The sequence below is a fragment of the Pseudopodoces humilis genome, chromosome 13 (assembly GCF_049639895.1).
Source record: "Pseudopodoces humilis isolate 2021_Gansu_Grassland_sample_001 chromosome 13, ASM4963989v1, whole genome shotgun sequence".
Classification (NCBI taxonomy): domain Eukaryota; kingdom Metazoa; phylum Chordata; class Aves; order Passeriformes; family Paridae; genus Pseudopodoces; species Pseudopodoces humilis.
In genome coordinates this window covers 5,150,201-5,164,926 of record NC_142212.1, presented here as the reverse complement: position 1 = coordinate 5,164,926, position 14,726 = coordinate 5,150,201, and the positions used below count along the sequence as shown (strand labels likewise).

Sequence of the window (14,726 nt, the reverse complement as noted above, 5' to 3'; positions counted from 1 at the left end):
ACCCATTATACAGATGAAGTTATACGATAAAACCTCCCTCCTCCCTGACTCCTGTTTTACAGATGCAATCTGAGTGGAGGCTGAAGAGATCCCATCCCCCACGGCAAAGATAAGGTTACAGAGGGTAGGTCTTAGTAAGGATTTTGCAAGCTGCATGAATTATTAAAGTCCTTTATGATATAATGACAGACATATCAGGTTATTTGTTTATTCTGTGTATAATTCATGACTCTCTTGGGAACTCCACAGAAGTAAGATCGCTTGTTGCATCTTCTTGTTCATTCCAGTAAATCCTCATCACCAGATGGAAGGCCGAACCACCCCTGAAGGCAAAACAGACACAACTGCAGGACCTGTACTTGGTGTTGGAGATGGGAGAGCTTTTTACACAGCCTGGAGAAACAGTGAAGCTGTCATTTGAGTATGTGGGGCTGGATGGCTGAAAGATGACAGTCCGGGTAGTGCTCCTGTATCATGCCACCAGAACGCTGCCCACTAAAGCATATGCAAACAGCTTTATGATTACATGCTATGAGTTGTCCTGTGCTCCTCTATCAGTAGGAGCAACAAACAGTAGGACCATCCAAGCTGATGCAGACTTTTTTAAGATCTCAGGATAGTTCACAACTATCACCTCCTGGCTACCCAAATAGTGTGATACTGGACAAAGCAAACGGTGGCCCTTGTTTGGGTCATTTTTGTAGAATCTGGTTAAGATCTAGGGAAAAGCATGATAAAGAACAAAGTGCCACATCTTGATGGCTGGAACTGAGTTTTGAATACATACACTATAGTCATCTCTCATTTCCTAAGCATGTTGCTCAAAGGGTGAGGGAGATGTGATGCTGCAGCAGGAAAACAGGAAATGAAGGATTGACTGGAGCCCCTGGCAAAAAAGAGCTTCCCAACGTGCTCTTGTTCACTCAAGACTCTCCAGCCTGTGATGCTCCTACTGCCAGGAAGAGTCACACTGCAATGGAGAGTTGCAGCAAAACAAAGGTGGCAAACAGCACAATGTATACTCTTACCAGCCACTTGACACTGGAGGACTGCTTTCAATATCTACCCCGCCCATGGCAGAAACAAACTCAGCGTAAATGATCCATCTGATCAATTAAAGACAAGCCAGGAGTTTGGTGGAGGACTACTGACTAGTCAGAACTCTGCTGAATTTGTGTCAACAGCTTCCCTCCTTACCAAGGAAAGATGTCATTAAACTCTGCCACAAAGACCTCCTGCTACAAGAAGTTATTTAGGGGCATCCATTGTCATTGCTTCAGCCTCAAATCATGTCAGTCCAAGTCTCCTGGGGTTTCTGGAGTAGCCTCTCACAGCACCATATGTAACATTCTGCAGGGGTTTCTGAGCATCACTGTCACTTGATGTCTGTCTTGTTAAACCCCCCACCTTAAACAAGCCCTCTCCACACCATCCCCCTACCTGAGAGTTCCTGGCTCCTAAGAGAGCATTGTAATCATTGTTATTATAAAGCACTTAGCGATGCTCGTTTATTGCATCTCTCACCAGCCAAACACCCAGAACCCTGTTATTTCAAATGCAGTTGCCTTCATTTGCAGAAGCTCTTCATTGTATTGGTCCCTTTCAGCAACAGAAAAAAAAAAGGGTGGGGGTGGAGAGCATTAAAAAAAATAAATAGCAGTTTACTGCATTTTATGCCATTACCTCACTACTTTGTGATACACATCTAAAAGCTGTTTGTAAGACCTTTCCTACTGTAAGGTGGCATCCAGACAAGCTCTGAAGCAGACAGAGTGGAAGCTTGAAGCCCAGTTCAGTTTTGTCCCAGTACTGATGCATCACCCAGAGCACAACAACAGGGATGAAGCTGCCAGCTTTCACAGGTCACCTCCTCTCTCCTTCTCCCCATCCAACTGGGACAAAGACTGCTCCCTCTGCAGCGAAAAATCTTCTACATATCACTCTGAAAAGTGATACGAGTGTTCCTCTGAAAAGGTTACAAATCTGTATAAATGGAGGTGCCTGACCCACACTGGGAATACTCAGAAGGTGCCACAGGATTTTCTGTACATGGAAAGGATGCTAAACTATCAAGCTCAGTTTTCCCCATCTCCAGCCACAGCCAGCTTTTCACACTGAAAAAATTCACCTCCTGTCCTGGAGGACCCCATGAAAGGAAGATCAACAGTAAATTGTCAAATCCTCCTAATATGTCCAACAAAAATATTTTCCATCTTTTTCAGGAGGGGAGAATGGAGCTACAAAGGTGAAGCAGTAGTCTCAAAACCAGACAGACTTTTGGGAGCAGAGTCAAACCTGCAATTCAACCTCCTGATGCTAACTTTGATGTCTGCCCTTGGAAGAAAGCACTGGAACACCAAAGCAGGAAACTCAAACACCTGTGGGTACCCCAGAGCAGGTTTGCTCCCTACACAATATGGTCACATGTAACTGGAATTGAGGATTACATGGTAATTCTCTTTTTTGCTTTTCTACATGAGCATCAACATTAAACTCAAAAAACTCCTGACATCTCAACACCCCATGAACAGAATGCCTTGGATGCTTTCCTGTAAGAGAGAAAAATCCCATGCTCTAATGTGGTCCTCTCAATGGGACCTGTGACATCACCAGCCCCTTTCTGTTCATAATGACTTCTTCAACACACCAAGAGATTTGAAATTACCTGTGAAATATATTTCCCTGGGCACAGGCTCAAGAAGCATGTAAATTACCCAGCTTAATGGTCTCCAGAATTTCTCTCCAAGATACACATAGAGAGCAGGAAATGTTCAGATGATATCTCAGGTACTGTCCAAGGGGTTAAATGTCCAAGGGATGATCCGGAGCTACTGCCCTACAGCTTGCCCAGTAACTGGTCCCACTGATGAGCACTTGCTACAAGGAGGCAATAAGCACAAGATCCAATTCTAAATGTGTGCCTCATCAGCACAAAAATACAATTTTAAAAAGAGCATTTCTTGGGAAAGGTGCCTAACCATAATTTACATGGCACAAAGAGCCAACATAGGGGTTATGCAGCAGAAGGCACCCATTTAATTTGGAGAAGTCCAGTGCTGAGCACTCAGCAGCAAGACCTCTTGCCCTCTGACTGCACAGAGAACAGCACTGCTCAAGCTTTGATGTTCAGGCATTTGCCAGAGATCAGTGTCCTTCAGAGAAGCTTTTCATCCACAAGGACAGTTCCCATCCTCCCAACACCAAAGAAAGGGACAGACACTTTCCCTGGAGTCCAAATCCTCCTACCCCTATTTTCTGTTCTCACATCTGAATCTGATGTCTTGTTTGTACACAGCAGAACAAACGTTTATCCCACAACTAAGAATGTAGATTCATTTAAAGGAACAGAGGAGACAGAATTCTGTGATCTGGTTGCATTTCCTGCTCCACCACTGACTTACTGGAGTCTCTGAAGCATTCATTTCATCAGCAAAAGGAGCAATAGGAAAATGCAAGTGCTTTTACGAAGCACACGTACAAAATCACAACAAGGAGTGGAAGAGGGAGAGCAGGACAAGATGCTCACAGTGCAGTGGGGAGGGGATGGGAGGGGGGACAGTCCCAAGGGCATCATGAAAGAATTACCTGTCTCCCCAGGGAACAAGCCTGAGGTACACACACTCTGCTCCCGATGCTCGCCAAGAATGACAGGTTGGTCACCTTTTAACACACAGTGGACAGAAAGTAGGCCAGGTCAACTGGGGATAAGAAAACACCTGGAAGATAGGCCTGGCAATTGAAAAATGGGCCACATTCCTCAGTGTAAATCTCCTCAGAGCAAAGGTGTAAGACAAGGTCTTTGTTGAGACTCTTTTAAAGTGAGAACCTGCCCTCATTCTCGGCCACAACCATCTTGCTAACCCACATACTGCCAAAAGCTGTGGAATCACAGCAAGATTAACACAGAAGCAATTTTAACAAACAGCAATTTCCAAGCTAATTTCCTCACTCACAAGCATGCCACTGAGGGCTGAAGTCCGTCTGGACCTCTCACAGCTATCTGTGCTCAGGATTAACTATACATCACTGCCAGTAATGCAAGCATTCTGCTACTCAGAAACTATTAGAAGATAAATATTAAACCTCAATATCATAGCAGTAGAAAAAAATGAGAAGGAATGTCATTGTAATAAATACTGTAACCAAGCCAAATGAGGAAGCAAGGTTAGTTTCATGTGGAAAATTAGACATAAAAAATACAGTATACTTGGAATAGTCCTTGCTTTGGTCATGGGATGTGGACCTTGTGCAATGAACCTCACAAACTTCAGAGCAGTTCAACAAACTGCAGTTCAGTACTGCAGGTTGGCAGCTGTAGGATGGAACAGGGCTCTGGCCACCAATCCCATCCAGCCCTGAAGCACCAGGCCTGGCACGTGAATCCTTCATCTAAGAGAGATTGTTACATAGAGAAACTGCAGGTCCACACATTACCTGTGTAAACACAGGCCTCAGGTAATGCAGCTGGAACATCTCACCTGCAGCCCAAGCAGGTCCCATTTCACCACACTGCAATCATTCTGATATTCCTTTGTAAGAAGGACAGGTACATTTACTACACCTTTCCTTTCTGAAGCTGTTTGGCATTCTCTGAAAGCAACTTCACGTACAAGAGCCCTCATATTATCCAGTGAGATCTGAGAACAACAGGAATGGTATAAACACAGCAATACGTAGATTTAACTAAGAATGAAAGTCAAGTATTATGCTAGCTACTATAAAAACAGTGTATATTTTTTTTCCTGGCAGCCTGCTCTTCCACCAGCCAGATGTGACTCCAGAAAACAGGTTGGGGTCTGGCAGCCACTCCCCAATGGAAAGGTAACTGGCCATGCAATGAGCTGACTGAGTCCCCAAATAATAAATGACATTTATTAAGAGGCCCTGATGAAATAAAAAAGGCAAGGCTGCTTGCAGCACACATAATCACATTCATAAACTGCACAAACCAGCAGTGCTTTCAGCACAAGGATTCACTTGGAGTGGTGTCAAGAGGAGAAGGGCGAAAAAAGAAGATTCCCACACAGCAGTGTTGCCACAGGCATTGCTCCATGCAGAGCCCCAGCCTTGGGATGCATCCTCACCTCTGGCTTGGTAACACTGCCTGCTCCAGGAAACACGGCCCCAGTGAGGCTAGCACGACCCGGCTGTGAGAGGGGAAAAGGTAAGAGCGAGCTCAACAGTGACAGTGCTGAAGTGAGACCTCATGCCAAAATGTGGCTGTCAGAGACCTTACATACCCAGCTGCTCTGTCCTCATGTCTGGGCAGGGAGCACAGGGAAGCAGGGGGAAAGTGAGGGTGTAAATTCACCTGTGGAAGAAGCCACTTCACATGAAAAAGTGCCCCAAGCACCTAGCAGGCAGTTGAGGTGAGACAAAGCTGGTTAGATTTTTCTCTATGGTAAAGAGTAGATCAAAACAAATAAACATAGCAAGGAGCAAGTGACATGGAAGGGTTCAGTTTAGCCTTAAGATGATGGGTAAAAAGGTGGTATTGATGTCAGAAATGCCAACACAACATCTTTGCTGCTGGGTCAAACAGGCAGGCAGGTGCTAAATGGGGTTACTTAGAAACTGAGACCAAAGCATCAGCAGACAGTAGATGTGTTAGCTGCATTTCTTTTCTCCACCTCACCATAAAAATCCCACCAGAAGCAACCACAAGCACCACCATATGTAAAAGTTAAAAGACAAAGGCCTGAAAGTTATCCTGGGCATAATCCCACAAGCATCATTACATCAGGGATGAATTTGTCCCAGCATCTTGAAAATTTTCTTGACAATTCTCAGCTTTTAAACCTACATAGCAGAGCACAGCACACAAGACTTGACAACAGCAAATTTTTCTGCATTGTAACAAGCCTAATATCAGGAATGGCTCAATCAGAAATCCCAAAGCATGCAGCCAAGGGGGGACATGAGAGCATCCCTATGCACAGAGAGAATCTCTTTTGGTCCATGCTCTTGGAAGTGCTATCATTCTGTAGAAGGCAAAATAATGTCATCAGTTTGGTCACTGATCAACAATTATTAAGACTTTCCAGCCAACAAAAACAGAATAAATAAAAAATAAGAGCTGCATGAAGAGAAAAATATTGATTTTTTTTTTTTTTTTTTATACTCATGTAATCTGCCCTCCTTCCCAGAGCAGGCAGAGGAGGAAGGGAAAGCAGAGGAGTGCCCACAAAGCTTTGATGCATGACTAGCTCACTGTCCTGAAACCCTTTTTGGCCTTGAATAATTAAATGCTTTTTCTTCCACCCTTTTCTTCCCCTGGTGTGCATGACACAGTGCTGCAGAAAGTTAACTTTTTCCTGGGGAAGGGGCATCCCTCTCTCTGCAGAGGTACTGGAAGCACATGAGCCCACACAATACTTCCCCCACACACTGATCCCAAGAATGTGACACTACAGTGAACACTTAGCAGAGACCTCTAATTTTCAAGACTACCTCAGACATGAGGAAATGGCACTTCGGCTGCTTCTGGCTCTACTGAGTTTGTTATGGAGCAATAAAAAGATGTTCAACCACTCACAGCCCAGAATCTGACTCAATCTGCAACACCTGATAAAGTTGAACATTAGGTGCTTTGCTTGGCTTAAGTCTGTGTCTATTTTGGTGTTCATGTTACAGCTGCCAAAAATTTGCCTGTAAAACCCAATATATGTTAGAAATGCAAAGCACTGCATTCATGACCCTCCCTGTTTCATACTGTACAGAAAGTGTTCATTAGCCACAATAGAGAGTTATTACATGAAAATTAATAGATGTGAGAACTCAAACACAATAATATCTCTGGTTCAACAGAAATTACATCTCTGAGAGCTTTATATATTTCTGAAGGGCAAGTAGCTTATACCAGGTCAGCACTGAAATTTATTTAGATATATGTCCCTTGTTTTGCTTTCTTGTTTGGAGAATGAATGTAAACTAAGACTTTAGATATGGGATTCTTCTGGACTGCAGAATATTAAGTGCCCACTGGAGAAGAAACAGAGCCTGACAGCAAACTGGCAGCTTGTGACAAAAGTTTCAAGACCCAGCACTGTTACGAGTTGAGAGGAGTTGGTATTTATAAGGCGAATCATATCCTCATTTGTCACTTCAGTGGAGATGGATACAATACTTTCCCAATTGTTTCCGCCAATTGACCGTTTAAGGGTTAACTTTGTGCTTGCAAGGCCAAGAGGCTCGGAAGCCCAAAGGCATGGGGCAGGCTCTATTTACCAACAAATCAGGTGCACAGTGGCAGCCACACCGCGAACCTGTGCTGTGCCTGCTGCAGCACTAACTTTTAGCACTGAAATGGTGTTGCAGCAGGGACTGAAGGGAGCCCACGCACTGCTGCCAGGACTCGACTCTTACTGCCCTCGTTCTCCGTGTTAGACAGCACTGACTCAATGCTCCTGTGCACACACATGTTCCAAGTTATCCTGAGCAAACCTCTCTGGTCAATGTGCTCTACACACTTCCAAGCCTCTCGGTTGCTGAATGCCACACACAAAAACCTGGCCAGCTCTGGCTTGAGCCCTCTTTTACTGGAATTCGGATAAGAAAATACTCACCAAAATGAGTATGTACTTTAACCAAACGAGCCCTGCAAAGAGGATTTCTACAGATGGGAAGCAGCCAGTATTTCGGTCATGAGATTTTCACCCTATTCTGTCCTTGTGCCCGCACTCCTCATCCTTTCCACCCCCCACCCTTCCCTGAAGCATAGGCTGCTTTCTAACACTACATGGATTTTTGCTCCAGTGCACAGCATGATCTAACTAATTCGCACTTCATTGCTCTGCACACCTCATCATTTGCACATGAAAACAGCAGTCTCTCTCTATCCCTCCACTTGCTGCCTATTTCTTCCTCCTCCTCCTCCATCCCCCACCTCCTGTACCTCCTCAGAACAACTCCACTACGGAAGCTGCAGTGAAGAGGCTCACATTACCAGGATTCCATTGCTTTTACAAAATTTACTAGTGTGCTGTGAGACCTCATAAATAATTCAAGATAGACAGCCTCTGTCAGGTAAATGAACGTGCCTTTTGTAATGCATCACTCCGGGTTTTCTATCACAGTGATACTCACTGTAGACACAGCCTGTATTGATTCGGGAATTCCCCAAATGTCACTGTGGGAAAGGATAGAACAGTTTTCACATAAGCAAAAGCCAGGGATACCCCAAGTCTACCCAGGGCTTCAGCGGAATCATAACAGAAACCCACTGGTAACTCCAGCCTAGTCCATGGAAAGCACAGCTCCATCCTCGCTCTTCAAGGACAGTGAAAGAAGGAACAAGGTCGAGGGAGTAAAGAGACATTCTTATTATAGAATTCCTTTTCATTGCAAGAACTTCAGGGATTTTGACACACACCAGAGCTAAAAATCATGTTACATCCTGTATTTATTGCGTTTAACTCCACGCACAGTGGTGTCGCTGCGCAGAGAGATAGGCAAACTCAACTGCTGTTTTGACAACTGTGCCCAAGGCTTTACCATCATTATTGACCTAGATGGTTTATATGGCATTTAGCACCCAATCTGATTGCTGTCAGCAATTATCTCCTCTGGAGTTCTCAGTCCCAACTAGACGTGTGGGAGGAGAATTGATCCTGGTTCTCCTGAAAGGCAGTCTCACATAGCCTTGGGAGAAGCTGTGCTGTACAACAGCTCCTGCACCGCTCCCCACCAGACTGAGAAGCAGCTTCCGAGGAGGTGGCACGGTTGCCTAATCACAAGCAAGGATAACGACCTTGCGATGAGTTAATGAATAGATACAGGAAGCACAGACCGTGCACCTTTTGTCTGGCCCTGACCGCGTTCAGATCCTTGTGTCATTCACCCTGCAGCCCTTTCACCCATCACAAGCTCATCTGGTTAAATATCCCCATCACTCACACATCAGTCAATGCAACAAACACTTTGCTTTACAGAGGAAGGATGAATCCTTTGATCGACATAAACACCTTTTATTTCTCAGTGTATTTATGACCAAAATATAATGGCTGAGACAGAATGGTTAGGGTTGTTGGAAAATTGTCAAAGTAATGAAGAAAATCTACATGCATTCTGCAAAAGATCAAATAACTCAACCTAAAGAAAACCATGTCAATAGCTTGTTGACAGAAACTGACTCTCCAGTAACAACAATTTGTACAACCCCATTCCCCATGCAACCCAGCAATAATAAACTCGAGGATGAAGGTTAGATTACAGGAACTGCTCTAAAACAACAAACTACTACCAACACCCCAGAGAGGAAAAATAATTTTGCTAACAAAACACATTTTGCTTTCAAGAGGCTCCTAGAAAAGTAAATACCAAAGCATTCAGGTACTATCCTTACTGAATATTTCACTCAAGTATGTTGCTTGTAATGACTTCTGCTTTTATTTCATCTTACTTGAGTATTTCACTGGCTGGAAAAAGCATTGTGTGGCTCGTACAGCGTGTGCACATGTTCCATGTTGCAGTGTGCAGATGCCCCAGCACGCAAGCCCTCAAGAGCCATTCTGACAGCTTTTAAAGCCAAACACCAGGAAACTCATTCAAGGATAAACGTTCAGGTTTCCATTCAGACCCTCTGTAACCACCTTCAGCTTTTCAGGGGCTGTTGCACGCACACACAACACATACAAAGCTTCTTTACAACAAAGCTGCTGAACTCCGCCTGTCAAACACCAAGCAGGAGCCCATTTTTACCCTCAGGTCGGTGTGCAGGAGCCTTATCGATTTCAGTGGGAACCCACACGCTTTCTCAAGAGAAATTCAATTAACAATTTCTCAATGTATACAGTTGAAAAAGGCAAACTCCTGAAACCACAGTCCTGAAGGGGGATGAGTACAGGCAGGTTATGGTGTTAAGGTGTCACAGACAAGAAAGCAGCAATGCTCTGCTCTTTCCCTATGAGAGAACTGGGCAGGAAGCACTCAGGAATGGGAAAAGGAATGGAGAAATTTGTTTTCAAATAGCAAGAAATATTGCAAATGACTTTTGAAAAACATTTGTTCCTCTTTGTGAGGCTCTTCTTTTATCGCTGGAAAGTTCAGGGTGCCTCTGCACACCTCAAAGCAGTTTCTGCCACCAAGCAAAGCCTGCACAGGGCTGTTGCAGGGACACTGGGGATTTGTGCCTCCACTGAGTACAAATTGTGACAGAGGCTGCTCAGCCCTCACAGGGACGGAGGGCCATTATCTGTCAGTCACTCATGGTGGTAGATTGCCCTCCCAGGGAGCTGTCTCTCTGCTTAGTAGAGCACAGCAGAAGACAAGCAGAGCCATCTCCCAGCTTCTCTGCTCCTTTCCAGATGGGTTCCAATGCCAAGCATTAAAACCATAATTGGGAGAGATTTTCTGACTGCACAGCAGGTGGTCAGTAGAACAAGAGAAGGAGCTTCTTCTACACAGCATTCTGCAAACCCTAAAGCATCCAGTTCTAATAGAGTTATTTATTTCAAGCCCTGCTAGCCCAGATGTGCTATCACTACCAGCATCATTAACCTCATTTGGGGTGAAATGACAAGTACAAATCAAAATCTGCTACGAAGAAGCAACTAATTTGGAAGAGGCAGCCTCAGGCCCACCTTCCAGTGTTGATGGGAAGATATTAAGCTTTACTGCTCTGAGCACAAGTGTTCACTGCTCACTATCTGACAGGAATAGGGGTAACACCTCCAGCTTGCTGCCCCAAACAACTGTCTGCATCAAACAAGTGCTAAACCTGTTGAAAAAGCAGCACTGGATGCTGGACCCCACACTGGCACTTTCCCCTACAGACATCCCTTTCTCCTCTGCTGCCTGGTCAGAGATGCCCTGCAGAGCAGCGACGAAGCCAAGCAGACACACAGCAATTCTGCACACACCTGCTTCCTCACAAGAAGCAAATGGCTCCCCACCCTCTAGCAGATGGCGATTTTCTTTCAAGTCCAAGTGACAAAAAGCCTTGCTGGAAAGTGAGGAGGGGGTTTGTTCTGCTCCCCAGTGGCAGCACTGGCAGCCACATTCCCCAGCACTCACGTGCACGATCTCCACTAACGTGAGGCAATGGCGATCCAGGTACAGGATGCCCCTGACTGACCTGGCTTTCAATTATCTCATACCAAACCGCTCAGAAATTCAAGCAGAGGTTGTTACCATGCTCCCACAGGAATCCCTCTGTGTACTATTTAAAAGAAAAATTAACTGCAACCAACAGCTTTCCTTTCCACAGCCATTAATTCCGTTGCCCACACAGATGCACATTCTTGTACGTGATGATTCCTAAAAGGAGCCTTGTCAGTCAGTGGCCATCACCTAACACACCCTCCCCAATGGGTTTGTTCCAATCTGGGATTTTGCTTTTTAAATCTCAATGAGAAATTCCCCTTTGGACAACTGGCTGAGCCGAGCTTTCCTTAGCTCAGCATAAGATGATTAAAACCATGCTACCCGGGAGGAGAGAGATAATGTAGAACACCAGCGATTTATCAGGGACAGAACCAAGAATCAACACACTGACAATAATTAATACAATTGTAAACAAAAATAAAAACCAAAAATATTCTTTATTTTCTTCCTTCCTCCCCTTAGGCAAAATATTCTAATCGTTCAGTCTGCTGCTTGCCAGAATGTAACAGTTCCGGGGCTGCTTCAAAAAGCAGCCTCGTTTTTGAGAGTCCTGTAGTAAAAGATTACTTCAGTGATATACAGAGAAAACCTCTAAAGACAAACATGTTTCTAATCAATGCTCTGAATCATTCACATGGGTGCATTGTCCAAAGTAGAAGAAAATTAGCTGGTAATGGGAAGAACTCAGCAGCACATCTCATCAGCTCAGCTCAGCTCCTGGTAAATCTGCCCAAAAAAAATTAAGTTATATCCAGCCTCCTTAGAACAAGAAGGGTGCAAACAGGTAACTACTTGGGGGGAAGAGTCAGTTACAGGGGATTGATTGTTCAAGCTTTGGTGCCAGTTACCATTGCACTCTTTACTCCCATTAAGTATTTCCTTCCCGGGAAACGAACAATCACAGCAGCCCTGGGGCAGAGCTCACCAGGCATTTCAGCCCACAGGTTACAGCATTAACCTACTGCCCAGCAATTGTGCATCATCATCAAATATCCATTCGTGACTCCTCTCTTCTCTGGGTTCACAGAACAGGTCATGAGGGGAACCAAACAAGGAAGAAGGTATCAGGTCAGGTTGAGGTCTTGCATCCCTTCTGTGTCTCTTCTCCAGATGCAGCCAGCCGGCATTGATTCCCACCACAGGCACACACACAGAATTAGTGGCCTTTTCAGGACCATTCCTCTATATCTGCAAGAAATTATGGATCTTTGCCAATAGCTTCAGCTTTTGCTTATCTTGCCTCACTCAGTGCAGGATCAGGCCCACTCTGATAAAACCTCAGATAAGAGAGCACAGAGCTAACAAAATCTATTCTAGCAAACCCCTCCAAATTAATTGGAATAAAACTGCTTTGGTTAAAAAACCGGCAGAGTTTATTAGAATAACATAGATAATAAGGTGAGGGAATGCAAACACGTTATTTACAACTTATAAGCCTTTTTATGTCTCTCTCGGTAGAGGAGCCTTCTTATAAAACTTTCTGCAGCCAGAAAGAAAACACAGCTTTGACTCACAAACCAGTACCCAAAAGAAATTTATTCTAAAAATTGATACTGTGTTCTGAACTTAATAAGAGAATGCAACAACTTGCAATCCATGAAAAGCTGCTGAAATATCAAAAACATCCCACAAACTTTAGCTGTGCTTCATCACGTACAGAATCCCCTTTGCTTCTTTAGGTATTCTCACAGAAGCAGAGATCATTCATGGGAGAGCAAGGCTGGATCAGGCCGTAAGGCTGTGGTACTTGGACGAGAACTGGCATGTTCCCTTTCCTCTCCTCCCCCTGTAGGTAGACATTTCTCAGGGTCTTATTCTGAAGAATTTCTTTATTTACGTGACAGCAAGAAAAGGGAACCCATTGGCTCCCAGAGGTCAAAGATATTTAAAAATATGAATATGTGCCCTAAAAGAATCCAGAAGGAATCTGTCCAAATGGGAAGGATTTTGGAATAAACAACCATGCCTTCGGTGAAGGCAGATATTAACACAGTAAGCTACAGCTCTCCCAAATAAACAACACTGTTTCTTCTGCTGATAAGCCTTCTTTTCAGAAGGCCTGAGTACATGCTTGCAAAAATGTACTGTGAGATCAAAGACACTAATCTAAAAGGCTTTCAGAATACTTCCTATGACATATACATATATATGAAATGTATTCCTATTCTTAAGCAAATCACAAATGACAAGACAACTGTGACATAAAGCAGTGCACATCCACTGGGGCAGCACGAAGTTAAGGGCAACACTGCTATTATTAACTCTATGTCATTGAAATCTTTCCCCCACCTTCAGAAACGCAGACTGTAAGGACACGGCATCAGCCTTTACTTTGAATCGTCTGGATTTTTTTCAGTTTTGTGTCAACAGACCTCAGCAATTCATAACGGAGATGACAGCCTCTTAAAATACATCTCAGCAAGGTTTCCCGTGGATGTGTGGAGAGGGACAGGTTTAAGGGTTACCACGGTAGGCAAGAGAGCCATCCCTGTTAGCAAATATTCCCAAACATTAACTTCTAAAGCAATTTCTTCTTCTTCAAAAAAATCTATTTATATCCTTCCTGCAGCGACTCTCCAGTCCCCCACCCCCTCACCCAAACGAGCTGCTTTCCGACTCTCTTTCAGTAGATTACAGTCAATTTTAGTCGCTCCAGAGGGAGGGAGAGGAAGACCCGCCAGCTCGGATAGCCTGTGGAACTATCCAGCTATTATTAGTTTATGCTCAAACTCCGGTGGGCACGGCCGGTTGTGGGTACCATATTGTGTGCTTGAAACGAGGAGGGGGGGGGGGGGGGGGGGGAGGGGGGGGGGGGGGGGGGGGGGGGGGGGGGGGGGGGGGGGGGGGGGGACGGAAAATAAGTCCTTTTTGGTCTTTCCCCCCTCTCGCCACATTAAGGCTCCGACAGCCGCCCTGCGGACCGGCACCCGCCGGGGAAGTTTGTGCTTTCCAGCAACTTTGGGTCCGTTCCTCGCCCCGCCGCTCCGGCGGGGAGCGGGCAGAGACCCCCGCGCCCGCCCGCATCCAGCGCGGCGCCGGCCGCCGGCCCCGCCAGCGCCCGCCGCGGCCCCGCCGCCGCCGCTCCCCCGCAGGCCCCGGGGCGGCCCCGCGATGCGCCACCGCGCCGGGCCGAGCCGCGGGGCGAGGGTACCGGCCGGGGCGGCGGCACTTACGTGTGCTGCTGGGGGAAGCTGTAGCCGTGAGCGGCGGGGGCGGCGAGAAGCAGCAGCAGGGCCAGGTGGCCGCAGAGGGCCGGGGCGACGGGCGCCGCGCTGCCGGTCGGAGCCGCCATCGCCATGTTTCCATTAACGGCGCGGCGGGGAAGGGGCAGAGGCGGCCCCGCGGGGCGGCTCCCCCCCCCGCCACTCGTGCGACGAGCGCGGCAGTCCTCGGCAGGGGGGCAGCGCCGCGCCGGCTGCGGGCACCGACCGGCGGCCGCTCGCCCGCTGCCTCTCCGCGGCGGCCGGCACTGAGCGCCCGCCGAGCGCTACTTTCCCTCAAATAGGCGGCCCGGCCCGGCCCAGCCTCCTCCCCCCCCGCTCCCTCCCTCCCTCCGGCCCCCCGCGCCGCCCCGGCCCCCGCCGCCCCGGCTCCGCAGCGCATGCGCCCGGCTCCGCGCCCCC

At 46.5% G+C, this 14,726-nt stretch overlaps 1 protein-coding gene across 2 annotated transcripts in view; it reads right to left on the bottom strand.

Annotated features, from left to right (window-relative positions):
- Window positions 1-14,471, bottom strand: part of CACNA2D2 (calcium voltage-gated channel auxiliary subunit alpha2delta 2) — a 209,029-nt gene extending 194,558 nt beyond the window's left edge. The window contains exon 1 of one of the 2 annotated variants that reach the window (XM_088061671.1): window positions 14,277-14,471. In XM_088061671.1, coding sequence (XP_087917797.1) covers window positions 14,277-14,401 — 125 coding nt within the window. In that variant the 5' untranslated portion in view covers window positions 14,402-14,471. The remainder of the gene's footprint in view (window positions 1-14,276) is intronic. The other variant, XM_005522184.3, reaches the window with a different exon arrangement.
- Window positions 14,472-14,726: the final 255 nt, after the last annotated feature.